The 12706-nt window shown below is 58.2% G+C and overlaps 1 protein-coding gene across 5 annotated transcripts in view; it reads left to right on the plus strand.

The window, feature by feature from the left end:
* The window catches only part of USP20 (ubiquitin specific peptidase 20), a 53035-nt gene extending 40995 nt beyond the window's left edge, over positions 1–12040 (plus strand). For 4 of the 5 annotated variants that reach the window (XM_045468921.1, XM_045468919.1, XM_045468920.1 and 1 more), the window contains 11 exons: positions 4543–4576; positions 4769–4814; positions 5586–5766; positions 5844–5970; positions 6397–6566; positions 6648–6729; positions 7651–7759; positions 8629–8731; positions 10021–10092; positions 10485–10661; positions 10804–12040. In XM_045468921.1, coding sequence (XP_045324877.1) covers positions 4543–4576; positions 4769–4814; positions 5586–5766; positions 5844–5970; positions 6397–6566; positions 6648–6729; positions 7651–7759; positions 8629–8731; positions 10021–10092; positions 10485–10645 — 1085 coding nt within the window. In that variant the 3' untranslated portion in view covers positions 10646–10661; positions 10804–12040. Of the gene's footprint in view, positions 1–4542; positions 4577–4768; positions 4815–5585; positions 5767–5843; positions 5971–6396; positions 6730–7650; positions 7760–8628; positions 8732–10020; positions 10093–10484; positions 10662–10803 lie in introns of all 5 variants that reach the window. The other variant, XM_045468917.1, reaches the window with a different exon arrangement.
* Positions 12041–12706: the final 666 nt, after the last annotated feature.

Consider the following 12706-nt stretch of genomic DNA (forward strand, 5'->3'; position numbering starts at 1 on the left):
TGAGTTTGATATCGGCCCGCTAGTTTATTTTTGCTTTTGTGGCTTGTGCTTTTGGTGTCCTATCCAAAAAGTCATTGCCAAGGGCAGCGTCCGGGAGCGTTTCCCCTATGTTTTCTTCTAGGAGTTTTGTGGTTTCAGGTCTTTTTTTTTTTTTTTTAATGTTTATTTATTTTTGAGACAGAGAGACAGAGCATGAGTGGGGGAGGGACAGAGAGAGAGGAGGGACACAGAATCCGAAGCAGGCTCCGGGCTCCGAGCCGTCAGCACAGAGCCCGACGCGGGGCTCGAACTCACGGACCGTGAGATCGTGACCACGCCAAGCCGAAGTCAGACGCTCAACTGACTGAGCCACCCAGGCGTCCCTTCAGATCTTGTATTTCAGTCTTTAATCCATTTTAGGATAATTTCTGTGAGCGGTATAAGATACGGGTCCAGTTTCATTCTTCTGTCACAGGGGTGAATATCCAGTTTCCCCAGCACCATTTACTGAAATGACTGTCTTTCCCCCGTCAAGTATTCTTGGCTCCCTTCTCAGACAGCAGTTGCCCGTATATGCATGGGTTTATTTCTGGGTCCTCAATTCTGTTCATTGGCCTGTGTGTGTTTTTATGCCAGTGCCATACTGTTCTGACCACCGTAGCTTCGTAGTGTAGTTTGAAATCGGGACTCGGGACGCCTCCACCATTGTTCTTGCTCAAGACTGTTTTGGCCGTTTGGGATTTTTTTTATAATTCTATGTGAATTTTAGGGTTTTTTGTTTCTATTTCTGTGAAGAAGGTCACTGGGATTGTGACAGAGATTGCATCGACTCTATAGATGGCTTTGGGTAGGGTGGACATTTTGACAACATCTAGTATTCTGATCCGTGGATTTGTTCATTTATTCTCATGTATTGGGTCACCGTGTGGGAACAGCTCAGTCTCCTGTCACTCTGACTGCCTTCCCGATGCCAGATGCGTGGTGCTGCTCCCCTACCAAGCAGTTGTGTGACACCAGCTGGGTATTGAGAATTCGCCTCGATTCTGACACTGGAGACAGCATCACATCCCACAAGTTAAGGGTTCAGTCCTACAGGACTTCCCCTCCCCAACTTCAGAAGCCAGTCACGGGTCCTGGTTGTTGTCACTTGTGTTTCTGACTGGCTGTAGCTCGAAGGTTCCAACCCTTTCTCCTTGGGCTTGATTAATTTGCTAGAGCCATTACTTGCTGGATTACTGGTTTATCGTGAAAGGATGTAGCTCAGGGGCACCCTGGTGGCTCGGTCAGCTAAGCGTCCGACTTCGGCTCAGGTCATGATCTCACAGTTCGGAGTTCGAGCCCCACGTCACGCTCTGTGCTGACAGCTCGGAGCCTGGAGCCTGCTTGGGAGTCTGTGTCTCCCTCTCTCTGCCCCTCCCCCACTTGCACTCTGTCTCTCTCTCTCTCTCAAAAATAAATAAATGTTAAAAAAACATATTTAACTCAGGAACAGCCAGACGGCAGAGCTGCACAGGGCAGGGTATGTGGGAAGGGGCAGAACTTCCTTGACCTCTGAGCTCGCTACTTTCCCTCGTCTCCACACATCCACCAACTTGGAAGGTGGCCAAACGCCATGCCATTGGGATTTTTATGGAGGCTTCCTCACGTAGGCATGATCGGTTATAAACTCCCATTTCCAGCCCCTCCCTCTGTAGGACACAGGTGGGGCTGAAAATTCCAAACTTTTTTTTTTTTTTTAAATTTTTTAACGTTTATTTATTTTTGAGAGACAGAGAGAGACAGAGCATCTGGAGGGAGGGGCAAAGAGAGAGGGAGACGCAGAATCCGAAGCAGGCTCCAGGCTCCGAGCTGTCAGCACAGAGCACCGTGCGGGGCTCGAACCCACAGACCGTGAGATCATGACCTGAACCGAAGTTGGACGCCCAACCGACTGAGCCGCCCAGGCGCCCCTGAAAATTCCAAACTTCTAATCATGGCTCCGTCTTTCTGGTGACCAGCCCCAATCCCAGAGCCATCCAGAGTCACCTTGTTAGGACAAAAGTCACTGCCATCACCTAGGAAATTCCAAGGGACCTTTAGGAGCCTGCCAGGAAGTGGGGTTAAAGGGTCAAAGACCAAATATCAGAACAGATGATGCTTCTAGTGCTCTTACCACTTAGGAAAGTAGAAGGACCTTAGGGAGTGTGAGCCAGGAACCTGGGGCAGAGACCAACAGCTGTATTTTCCACGGTCTCACGGCCGTCTTTGTCCGTGTCTCTCATCAATGACATGTGGTTTCTGTGTACAGATCTTTCACCTCCCTGGTTAAACGTATTCCTGTGTGTCTTATCATCCTTGACCCGATTATAAATGGGTTTGTTTTCTTGGTTTCTCATTCAGATATTTGACTGCCAGTGCACAGGAATGCCGCTGGTTTTTATATGTTGAGTTTGTGCTCTGCATCTTTACTGAATTCATCTGTCAGCGCTAACAGTTTTTTGGGGGAGTCTTTAGGGTTCCTATGTGTAGGATCGCATCATCTGCATACAGACAGCCTGAGCTCCTTACCTCCTCTTCTCCTTTTTGGACGTCTTTTATTTCTTTTTCTTGCCTAATTGCTCTGGCTAGGACTTCTAGTACTGGCTAGAATAGGCCTGGTGAGAGTGAGCGCCTTTGTTTTGGTCCTGATTTTGAAGGAAAAGCTGCTAGCTTTTCACCATTGAGGATGACATTGGCCATGGGCCTGTCTTAGGTGGCCTCCAGTATGTTGAGGTGTGTTCCCTCTACACAACCTACTGAGACCTTTTATCGTGAAAGGGTGTTGAAATTCATCAAATGCTTTTCCTCTCTGGGTTGAGAGAATCATATGATTTTACCCTGTATCCTATGAACGTAGAGTATCCTGTGTATTGATTTGTGTGTGATAAACCCTACTTGCCTCATGGTGTGTGAGCCTTTTAATATGATGCTGAATTCGGTTTGCTAGAATTTTTTTTTGACGATTTCCCCGTCAACATTCATCAGGGGTATTGGCCCATCGTTTTCTTTTCCTTTAGTGTCCTTATCTAACTTTGGTATCAGGGTGCTGCTGGCCTCATAAAATGAGTCTGAGAGTGCTCCCTCCTCAGCTTTTTGGAAGTGTTTGAAAAGGATTGGTGTTAATTCTTTTTTTTAAATGTTTGGTAGAATTCACCGGCAAACCATCTGCTCCTGGACTTTTGTTGGTTGGGAAGTTTTTACTTTTTACTACTATTGCAAGGTGGAAAGAATACTGCTCTCATCTCCTTATTACTGGTCTGTTCAGATTTTCTCTTTCTTCATGATTCAGTCTTGGTTGTATAGCTCTAGAAATTTGTCCATTTCTTCTGGGTTATCCAATTTGGGGTACAGCGAATTGGACACAGTGCCTCTGATGATCCTTTGTGTTTCTGTGGTGTCAGTTGTAAGAGCCCCCCTCCATTTATAATTTACTTGCATCCTCTCTGTCTCTGCTTTTGCTAATCTAGCTAAAAGCGTTTTCAATTTTATCTTTTCTGAAAACCGACTCTTAGTTTCACTGATCTTTTTCTTTCTATTGTTTTTTTCTCATCTCTGTTTATTTACGCTCTAATCTCTGTCGTTTCCTCCCTTCTGCCAAGTTTGGCCTTAGTTTATTTTTCATTTTCTCTTTCATCAAAAAAGGTTGTTTGAGATCTGTTTGCTTTCTTAATGTTGCCACTTTTTGCTATGAAATTCCCTCTTAGACCTGCTTTTCCTGCATCCCATATGTGGTGGTATGTTATATTTTCATTTTCATTTGTCTTGAGATGCTTCCTGAGCTCCTTTTGAGTTTTTCTCTGACCCGTCAGTTGTTGAAGAGTGTGTTGTTTAATGTCCACATGTTTGTGAATTTTCTAGTTTTCTTCCCGTTAATGGTTTCTCGTTTCATACCGCTGTGTTTGGAAAAGATCTGGATGCTATATCTGTCTTCCCAGATTTGTTCCAAGTTTGCTCTGTGGCCCAACAAAGGATCTGTCCTGGAGAATGTGCCGTGCACACTTGAGAACGTGTATTCTGGTGCTGTTGGGTAGAATGTTCTGTCTGTGTCTGTGAGGTCCACTTGGTCTGTAGTCCTTCAGGTCTGGTTCCCTTATTAATTTTCTGCCTGGATGATCTGCCCAGCGTTGAAAGTGGGGTGTTAAAGTCCCAACTGTTACCGTATTGCTGACTCTTTCTGCCTTTAGTTGTGTTAATATTCGCTGCCCATATTTAGGTCCTGTGGGGTTGGATGCGTATGTTTACAATAGCTACCTCTTCTTTTTGAATTACCCCTTTATCACCACATGGTGACCCTCTTCGTCTCTCCTGACAGATTTGGACCGAAAGTCCGTGTTATCTGATACCAATATGGCCACCTCTGCTCTCTTGGTTTCCATTTGCAGGGAATGTCTCCTTCCATCCCTCTCTCCCAGCCTGTGTGCCCTTAACACTGAAGTGAGTCTCTTGCAGGCAGCCTATCGGGTTGTGTGTCGTCAGCATAAATGATCATGTCCACTTCTGCCATTTCCTGTCCCCGCTAACCGTTGTCTGCATTTACTGCTCTAGGCGACAACATGTACAGCTGTGAACGGTGTAAAAAGTAAGTGTGTGTGTGTCCCGGGGCCTCTCCCCAGCTTCCCATTCCGACCCCTCCGTCCGTCTGTGTCCCGCGCACTTCCTCTGCTCGCCCGGGGAGTTTGACCCTGACCTCACAGACGTGCCCCTGTTGGGAGGGTGCCGCTCTACCCCCACACCCGGACACTCACCGCTTCTCGCCCGTTGTCCCTGCCAGGCTGCGGAACGGGGTGAAATACTGTAAGGTCCTGCGGCTGCCCGAGGTGAGTGGAGCAGCCCCCCCGCCCCCGCCACTGCCTGTCACTGAGCATCCTTCCTCCCCCAAGAAGCCCGGGGCTGGGGAGAGTTGACCACTTCAGGGGGGAGTCCACTGCTTTGGCTGAGAGGCCTGCTGGGAGGGGTCTGGACAGCGACGTGGGCCCTCCCTCAGCTCCTCCCGCACTGTGCCAGTCCCAGTGGGACTGGGGCGGGCGTGGGGCGGAGGGTGCCACCCCGGGGAAGGTGGGTGTGCGGGGAGGCCTCTCTGGGGGAGTCGGTCTGAGTGGGCCCTGAGCGCGGGGGCTGTGTGGGCCTCGTGGGGGTGAGGGGGGAAGGAGCCGGTGGGCAAAGCTCCGAGGCAGGAACGGGCTCACTGAAACCCAGAGCAGAGAGGAGCGTTGCCCGAGAGGCGGGAGCTCGGGGCCGTGCCGAGCAGGTTTGGGACGCCCGTCTCGGCAGCCGGTGCCGTCGGCGTGGCCCTGCCGTCACCCGTGCCTCTGCCCGTGCCTTGCAGCGAGCCAGCTCGGCTCCCACGCGGGGCTCTTCCCTTGTTCAGGCGGCTCAGTGGGTGTGACCCATCCACCCGCCTGGGCCTCTGGAAGGCTCTAGCCGCTAGGTTCCTTGTTTTCACCTGAATGGCAAGACCCGAGTGGACCGAACAGCGGGCTGGCGGGTGTCCCAGAGCCTAGCCTCGAGACCCCGCCTGGTTACCAGGGTTTCTAGGGCCCCAGCCGGCCCCGTCTGGAGGGACCGACACCTGCCCCCGGTCCCCGCAGATCCTGTGCATCCACCTGAAGCGCTTTCGGCACGAGGTCATGTATTCGTTCAAAATCAGCAGCCACGTCTCCTTCCCCCTCGAGGGACTTGACTTGCGTCCATTCCTTGCCAAGGAGTGCACGTCGCAGATCACCACCTACGACCTCCTCTCTGTCATCTGCCACCACGGCACAGCAGGCAGTGAGTCCGGCCACCCCTGCCCCTCCCCGTCCCCGTCCCCTAGGCCACCCGTGACCCGCCCACCCCTCCCGCCGCAGGTGGCCACTACATCGCCTACTGCCAGAACGTCATCAACGGGCAATGGTACGAGTTCGATGACCAGTATGTCACTGAGGTCCACGAGACGGTGGTGCAGAACGCCGAGGCCTACGTCCTCTTCTACAGGTGGGGGCCCTGGGCGGGCCGTCGGGGTAGAGCTGGTGACCTGCGGGCCTGGGCGTCCCGCCTCTGGCCCCTGGGGCTTCCGTCAGGGTGGGTGGGGCCTGGAAGGGCTCTAGACTCGGGCAGCAAGGGTTTCAGTTTGGAAGAAAGAGCCCTGTGGCCACCGCGGGAAAGTGGGAAGCCCAAGAAGTTGAGTTTGGGTCTTCCGTGGTGGTCCCGTGGGAGGGGACGGTGGCCAGAACTCTGGCAGGGGTGGGGCTCAGGCAGGGGGAGTGGTGGTAGGTGGCCCCGAACACACCCCTGCCAGCTGTGGCTGGTGCCCCTGCATGGAGTGAGCCCAGGCACAGCTGCGCGCAATTCTCCTGCCCCAACCCCTTCCCACCTCTGCCCTACCCCACCCCACCCACCCTCGCCTCACCCCTGCCCCAGGAAGAGCAGCGAGGAGGCGGTGCGGGAGCGGCAGCAGGTGGTATCCCTGGCCGCCATGCGGGAGCCTAGCCTGCTGCGGTTCTATGTGTCCCGGGAATGGCTTAACAAGTTCAACACCTTTGCGGAGCCGGGGCCCATCACCAACCACACCTTCCTCTGCTCCCACGGAGGTGAGGGCGCCTTCTCTGCGGTGGGGGCGCGGGGCGGGCGGCCGAGCCCCCAGCTCCCCGTCCCTCTGCCTTCCTCCCCAGGCATCCCGCCCAACAAATACCACTACATCGACGACCTGGTAGTGATCCTGCCCCAGAACGTCTGGGAGCACCTCTACAACAGGTAGGTGCCGTGCCTGCCTCTTCTGGGAGGGCAGCCTGCCCCCGTCCGGGCCCGGCACTCGGCGGGGCAGGGAAGGAGCTCGGGGAACGGACGCCACCGTGGGCCCCACGCCGCCCTCCACTCCGGGCAGAGCCGCACAGAAGCGGCCGCAGGGGCTTCCCTGGCATACGAACTGCAGGGAAAAAGACACTGGTGGGCATCCAGCTGGATCCTTCCGGTCAGGAGGGACAAAACCGGCTCAAGCAAAAGCAAACGTGTTGGTCCCTGTCACAGCTAGTCCTGGGAGCGCCGGCTTGGGGCAGGCCCAGCTCGGGGGGCCTTCAGGCCCAGGTGGCTCTGTGGACAGGTGGGCAGGACATGCCATGCCCAGCACGTGCTCAGACGGGTCGGGACAGGCTTTGCCCCGGCCGCTGGCAGGTCAGGTGCGGACTCTGCCCGGTTGCAGGAGGGTGGGCCAAGCCCCACAGGGAGATGTGTCCCCATATCCCGTGGAGCTCCACCCTCCTGCCCGCAGAGGGACAGCCTTCTGCGTCCCTTTGGCATCGTCCCCGGGGTCTGGCCGGGTGGGCTCTTGGCCACAAGGGCTCCCGCCCAGCAGCCAAGAGAGGAAGCGAGAACGTTAATCCCTCCTTCAGCCATTAAACATCTGTTTGTGACACACCTGTGCCGGGGCTGGCACACGGGTGCCCTTGCCAGACTGGCGAGGAAGACAGAAAAGCGAACGGGCTGTGCACAGGGCACCCAGGGTTGCAGCGTTGGGAGCCTCCCCAGAGGAGGAGAAACCCACCACATGGAGGGCGGTCATGGCTCTCTGGCAAGTTCTGCTGCCTCCCCTACTGGAACCCACCCCTCAGGGCTCGCGTTCTCTCTCTCTCCCTCTCCCTCTCCGCTCCCCCCTCCTGGCCCTCCCTCCCGGTGCAGGTTTGGGGGCGGCCCTGCCGTGAACCATCTGTACGTGTGCTCCGTCTGCCAGGTGGAGATAGAGGCACTGGCCAAGCGCAGGCGGATTGAGATCGACACCTTCATTAAGGTGCGTGCGGGTGGGGGTGGGGCGCCTCTAGCCTCCGCTGGGGCCACGCGGGGATTTGGGGACTGAAGAGCCGCGTGCAGCCAGGCTTATCTGGAAGACACGTTCTGTGGGGAGAACAGAGCGGCCAGAGGCCTGGCCAGACATTTAAGATTTTACCAGCAGGAGGGCGGGGTTCAGGAGGCTCAGGTCCATCTGCCGGCTGTGCTGTTAAGCCACGGGCACTGTGGCTTGGGGCTGGAGGGTTCTTTGCCGTGGGGACTGGACTGCGGGTGGTAGGACAGTTAGCATCCCTGGCCGCCTCCATGCCAGCCACACGAAAATGACCTCCAGACACTGGCAGTGTCCCTTCCCCCTCCTACTGGGAGCCATGGGTTCTACCAACTGACCCCGAAAGGGGTGTTAAGTGAAAAAAATCAGGTGGCAAAACAGGACCCAGGACGATGCCGTGTAGGAAAGGGGCTTGGGCAGTGTGGTGCTGGGGCCCCGGGCACACCCCGGCCCCGGGGCTGTTCAGAACAGGCGACCGGGGGCCATCCATCATCCAGTAGCAGACGCGTAGGTGAAAGACGTTAAAGGACACTGCGCTCTGCGCCCACGAGAAAACGCGTCGGAATGGTTAACGAGGGAGCGAACGGCCGCAGTCCGTGAAGTTCGGGAGAACCGCATCTGCGTGCCTTCTCCCTTGGATTAAAGTCCTTGAAAAGAGATCGGGGTGGCGGGGCCGCGGGGGGATGTTCCTCTGAGCTTGTCTGGGGGCCCCGCGGTTTCTACCTGGAGGATCTGGTGTTTTCTGAGAGTCGAGGGTGCGGGTTGGCGGGGTGCTGGGACCATCCCGCTGACCCTCCCCTCTGCTCCCCTGGCCGGCCCAGCTCAACAAAGCCTTCCAGGCCGAGGAGTCCCCCAGCGTCATCTACTGCATCAGCATGCAGTGGTTCCGGGAGTGGGAAGCCTTTGTCAAGGGCAAGGACAATGGTGAGTGGAGCACTGGGCTGGCACTCCGTCCACCCGCCGGGAGGGCCCTGGGGCTTCAGATCTGCGGGGAGGGCCCCAGGAGGCGGGAGAGGGGGTGCCTGGGGTGGTCAGTGGCTGCCCAGCAGGTTTAGGCAAGTGCCTGACTCCTGGAGGAGTGGAGAGCACGGGTGTTATTCCAGCCCGGCACGCTGGGGTCTCTGTCCCCACCGGGCTAGCTAGCGGGGGCCAGACCACCCAGTGTCCTGGAGCCACGCCTTCTTGCTGTATTAGGAGAGAAGCCGTCTGGCTCCGCCCCTTCCCTCCCCTTCTCTCCTGTTCTCCCGTCCCTGCTGGTGCCCAGAGGAGGCCGTTCTTTCCTTCTGCCAGGCCCTTTCCTTTGAGGGTTCTCTTGCCCTAAATACTAGATTTTAGTGGATAGATGGCTTCAAGCTCTTAGGAAAGACAGTGGACACAGTGTCCTCTGACCCCATGACTTACAGAGGCGGAGACAGGCCCCATCACAAGGCAGCTCCCAGAGCCCTCTGCAGTCCCCTGCAGTCAGAAACAGCCGAGCCTGAGCCCTGGCCTGCCTGCAGCCACCCTCACCACCCTCAAGCCCCACACTTGGGCTCCTAGACCGGGGCTTGGGGACCTGGCAGGGTTGGCAGAGCCAGTGGGTTCTGTGAACGGGACATTTGCCTTTCAGGGCATAAGCTCCAGCCAGGACTCTGGGAAAGGGGAGGGAGGGAGGGACCTTACCGCTGTCCAGCCCGTGCCAGGCGGCAAGGTCCCAGGGACACCCTGAGGCCTCCCTAGTGTTGGTGGAGGCAGTCGGGCTTGGCTCTGATGGAGAAACGGGCTCTGGAGCTACAGCCCTACCTCCAGGCCCAGCCTTATTCCTGCCAGCTCTTACCTGGGCTGTTACTTCCCCTGCTTCTGTGACGGCTCTCAGATCAGGTGGTCGAGGCTTCCGTGAGATTTCGGGAAGGGTGCTCGGCGCGTGGCAGCTGCCGTCCACAGTGAGGGGTCTGAAACTAGCTCGTGGGTCCCTGAAGTCCCCCGTGCGGGCTCCAGGGATGCTACGAGTCCCTTCTGGCTCTCAGACTTCCCCGCACGAGCACGCACCTGCCCCTGGAAGGAAGTCACACTGACCCCCTGCGGCCTGGACAGCCTCTCGGGGGCTACAGGTGTTGGAGTGACACCTTGAGAATGGCTCTTACCTGTTGAGAGGCGGAGGGCCGGGGGGCTGGGGTTTCTTCCCGCCGCTGCAGAGGCCCAGAGGTGCTGAGCCTGAGCTGTTTCTGTTCCAGAGCCCCCCGGGCCCATTGACAACAGCAGGATCGCACAGGCCAGGGGAAGCGGCCACATTCAATTGAAGCAGGGTGAGTTTCGCCGGCTCCAGTCCTGGCCTTCTGGGCCAGCCGGGCTCCCCCCCCATCCCCGCCCCCCAGCTGCCAGTCACAGTCTTCCCAGGAGCCCCCGCCGCTCACACCCATGCCCTGTGTCGGCCTCCACCTGCCCTTTGTGTGAACCCCATACCCCCGGAAACGGGGCGCAGAGATGCACCCTCTGGGGTCCTGAGAGCACAGACGTCCTGCTGGGGCATCCTGGATTTGCATTTCACCGCTTTGCACGGAAACGCATAGTTGCGCTCCCTCCCTTTCGGGGCCTCCACCTCCCGCTGCCCCCACTGCCGAAGACGATGGCGTCACCAAGGGAGTGAGGGGGCAGACATGAGCCCGGCCCCGACCCGGTGCCCTCTTGGGCCCTGCAGGAGCTGACTATGGGCAGATTTCGGAGGAGACCTGGGTCTACCTGAACAACCTGTATGGCGGTGGCCCCGAGATCGCCATCCGACAGAGTGTGGCCCAGCTCCAGGACCCAGAGAGCTTACACGGGGAGCAGAAGATCGAAGCCGAGACCCGGGCCGTGTGACTTGGTGGGCCAGTCTGTAAGTCCCCTCCCTTTCCAGAGACCTTCTCGTGTCCCCGGCGTGTTGGAAGAGTGCGTCCCCGAACACACCTTCCGGGAGGCTGTTGGGAGAAACCCTCCCGTGGGCCCTGCCGGGCTGAGTGCCCCAAGTGTCCCCACAGGCCCCTGCCTTCGCCCTCCTCCCGGCAGAGGGCGCGTTTGTACCCCGAAGACGGGCCGGCCACTTTGGAAACCCAGATGTGTAAAGAGGCAGAAAAGTTGTTTCGGTTCAAGTGAGTCGTGCCACAACCAGGAAACACATCCACCGCAGGCTGTTCAAACGGCCGAGGCTCGGTGACGTTCGTTAACTTGGGTGTCCGTCCCCGTGTGCCACAAGCGTTGTGTCCCCAACCCGCCCTCCGCTAACTCGGGCCCAGCTTTTGTCCCTGGGGCTCGCAGTCAGGGACCGTGGCCGTCCAGCACCCGGACTCACAGCCCAGAGCTGGGGAGCAGGGTGCCGAGCACGCGAGGTCGGGGTGCGGGGGCCAGCTCCTCCCTGGGCCCCGCTTCGCCCGACTCCGTGGTCACAGACAGGCTCCTGAGTCCCACACTGCTGTCAGCGTTTCTCCTGCACGCTAACGACTCTGGACTCACACGCGATCGGGATCCGGGGTGGGGGTAGGATTCGTCAGTAGAGATGGTTTCTGGAGGCAGCTCCGTCCCTGTGCTGCCCCATGGATTGGCTGGAGCTTGCCCCCACCAGGGAACCGGATGATGAGACAGAGGTCCCCCGCTGTCACTGTCTCTTGCTGCTCACGCGGCTTCCCTGGGGGCTGGCGCTCGAAAACACAAGCTACCCCTTTCTCCCCGCACTGTTGCGCGCCCGTCGTGGAAGTATGTTCTGGATGCCGAGCGAGGCCACGGCTGGGGCGGTCGGGGTGAGCACGGGGGGGCCTGGGTCTTGCTTCCCGCGGCACTGAAGCCCCTGGACGAAGCAGCTGGGGTGGCTGCCCCCGGGGCCAGAGGGAGTGGGGGATGGGGAAGGGGTCCTGGAACCGAAGCCCCCACACGCCGTGGCCTTCAGTCTCCATAGAAGCAGATGTCGGTGGAACTGCCAGGCCGTTCAGGCAGAGCCCCGAGGCTCTCGAAGCTGAAGCTCGCAGCTCGCTCCTGCCGTCTCTACCTGGCTCCTTCCCCACCGAGGCAGCATGTGATCAAAGAACCAGCCGCTGTGGAATCCCTTGACCCTTGTCACAGTCTTCAGAGAGCCGCAGCGGCCACCACGCCTCAGAGCCGGGCGGCCGCACGTCACCCTGGCCGGGACGCACAGATTCCGCGCCAGGTTGTGAGCTGGCCCCAGGTCTGCGCGGCCTCGTTTGTGTCCAGAATGTCATAATAAATACGTATGCGTCCCCCACAGCCCACGGTGTCGTCTGTGCGTCCGCGCGGGGGGGTCGGTGGGTTGCGGAGCCGGGGTGATCGGCGTCACCGACAGCTGTGCCAGCGGGGCCTCCGCGTGGCTCTGAACCAGTGTCTGGAAGCCGCAGGAGCGGAAGAGGAAGAGGAGTCTGCCTACACGCGCCGGCCTTTCCCCGCCCCAGAGAAACAGGGGCGGGGGCCGGCGGGGGGGGGGGGCGGGTGTCGAGGCCCCGCATCCCACAGGCCGGTCCCCTCCTGGCGCTGCGCCCTGGCCACTCCGAGTAACGCCGCACCGAGCAGGGGCCGCCCTCCCTGGGCCGGGCAAGGCCGCCTCGCGGCCCCGGGGACCTTTCCCTCGGCGCACGGCTGACATTGTGCCGGCGTCACTGCATCGCGGTGGCCGGTGTCCAGCTCCCTGACGTTTAGTGACGCTCGTGTTTTATTTGCCCCACGGTTTGGGGTGGTTTTGTTGCTACTCCCTGGGGTCTGGTGGGGAGAGAAGAATTGGCGGTTTTTATGTGTTAACTTGAAACACACATGCTTGTGAGATCCCCTCACACGTGAGTGTGCAGAAGCGTGTTCAGCGCCGAGAACGGTTCCTCGGCGTCACCATCACCGGTCCCCACGGACTGCTGTGGGTCCCTCCTGAGCACGCCTGCCACCTCG

This window comes from Leopardus geoffroyi, chromosome D4 (assembly GCF_018350155.1).
Source record: "Leopardus geoffroyi isolate Oge1 chromosome D4, O.geoffroyi_Oge1_pat1.0, whole genome shotgun sequence".
Lineage (NCBI taxonomy): Eukaryota > Metazoa > Chordata > Mammalia > Carnivora > Felidae > Leopardus > Leopardus geoffroyi.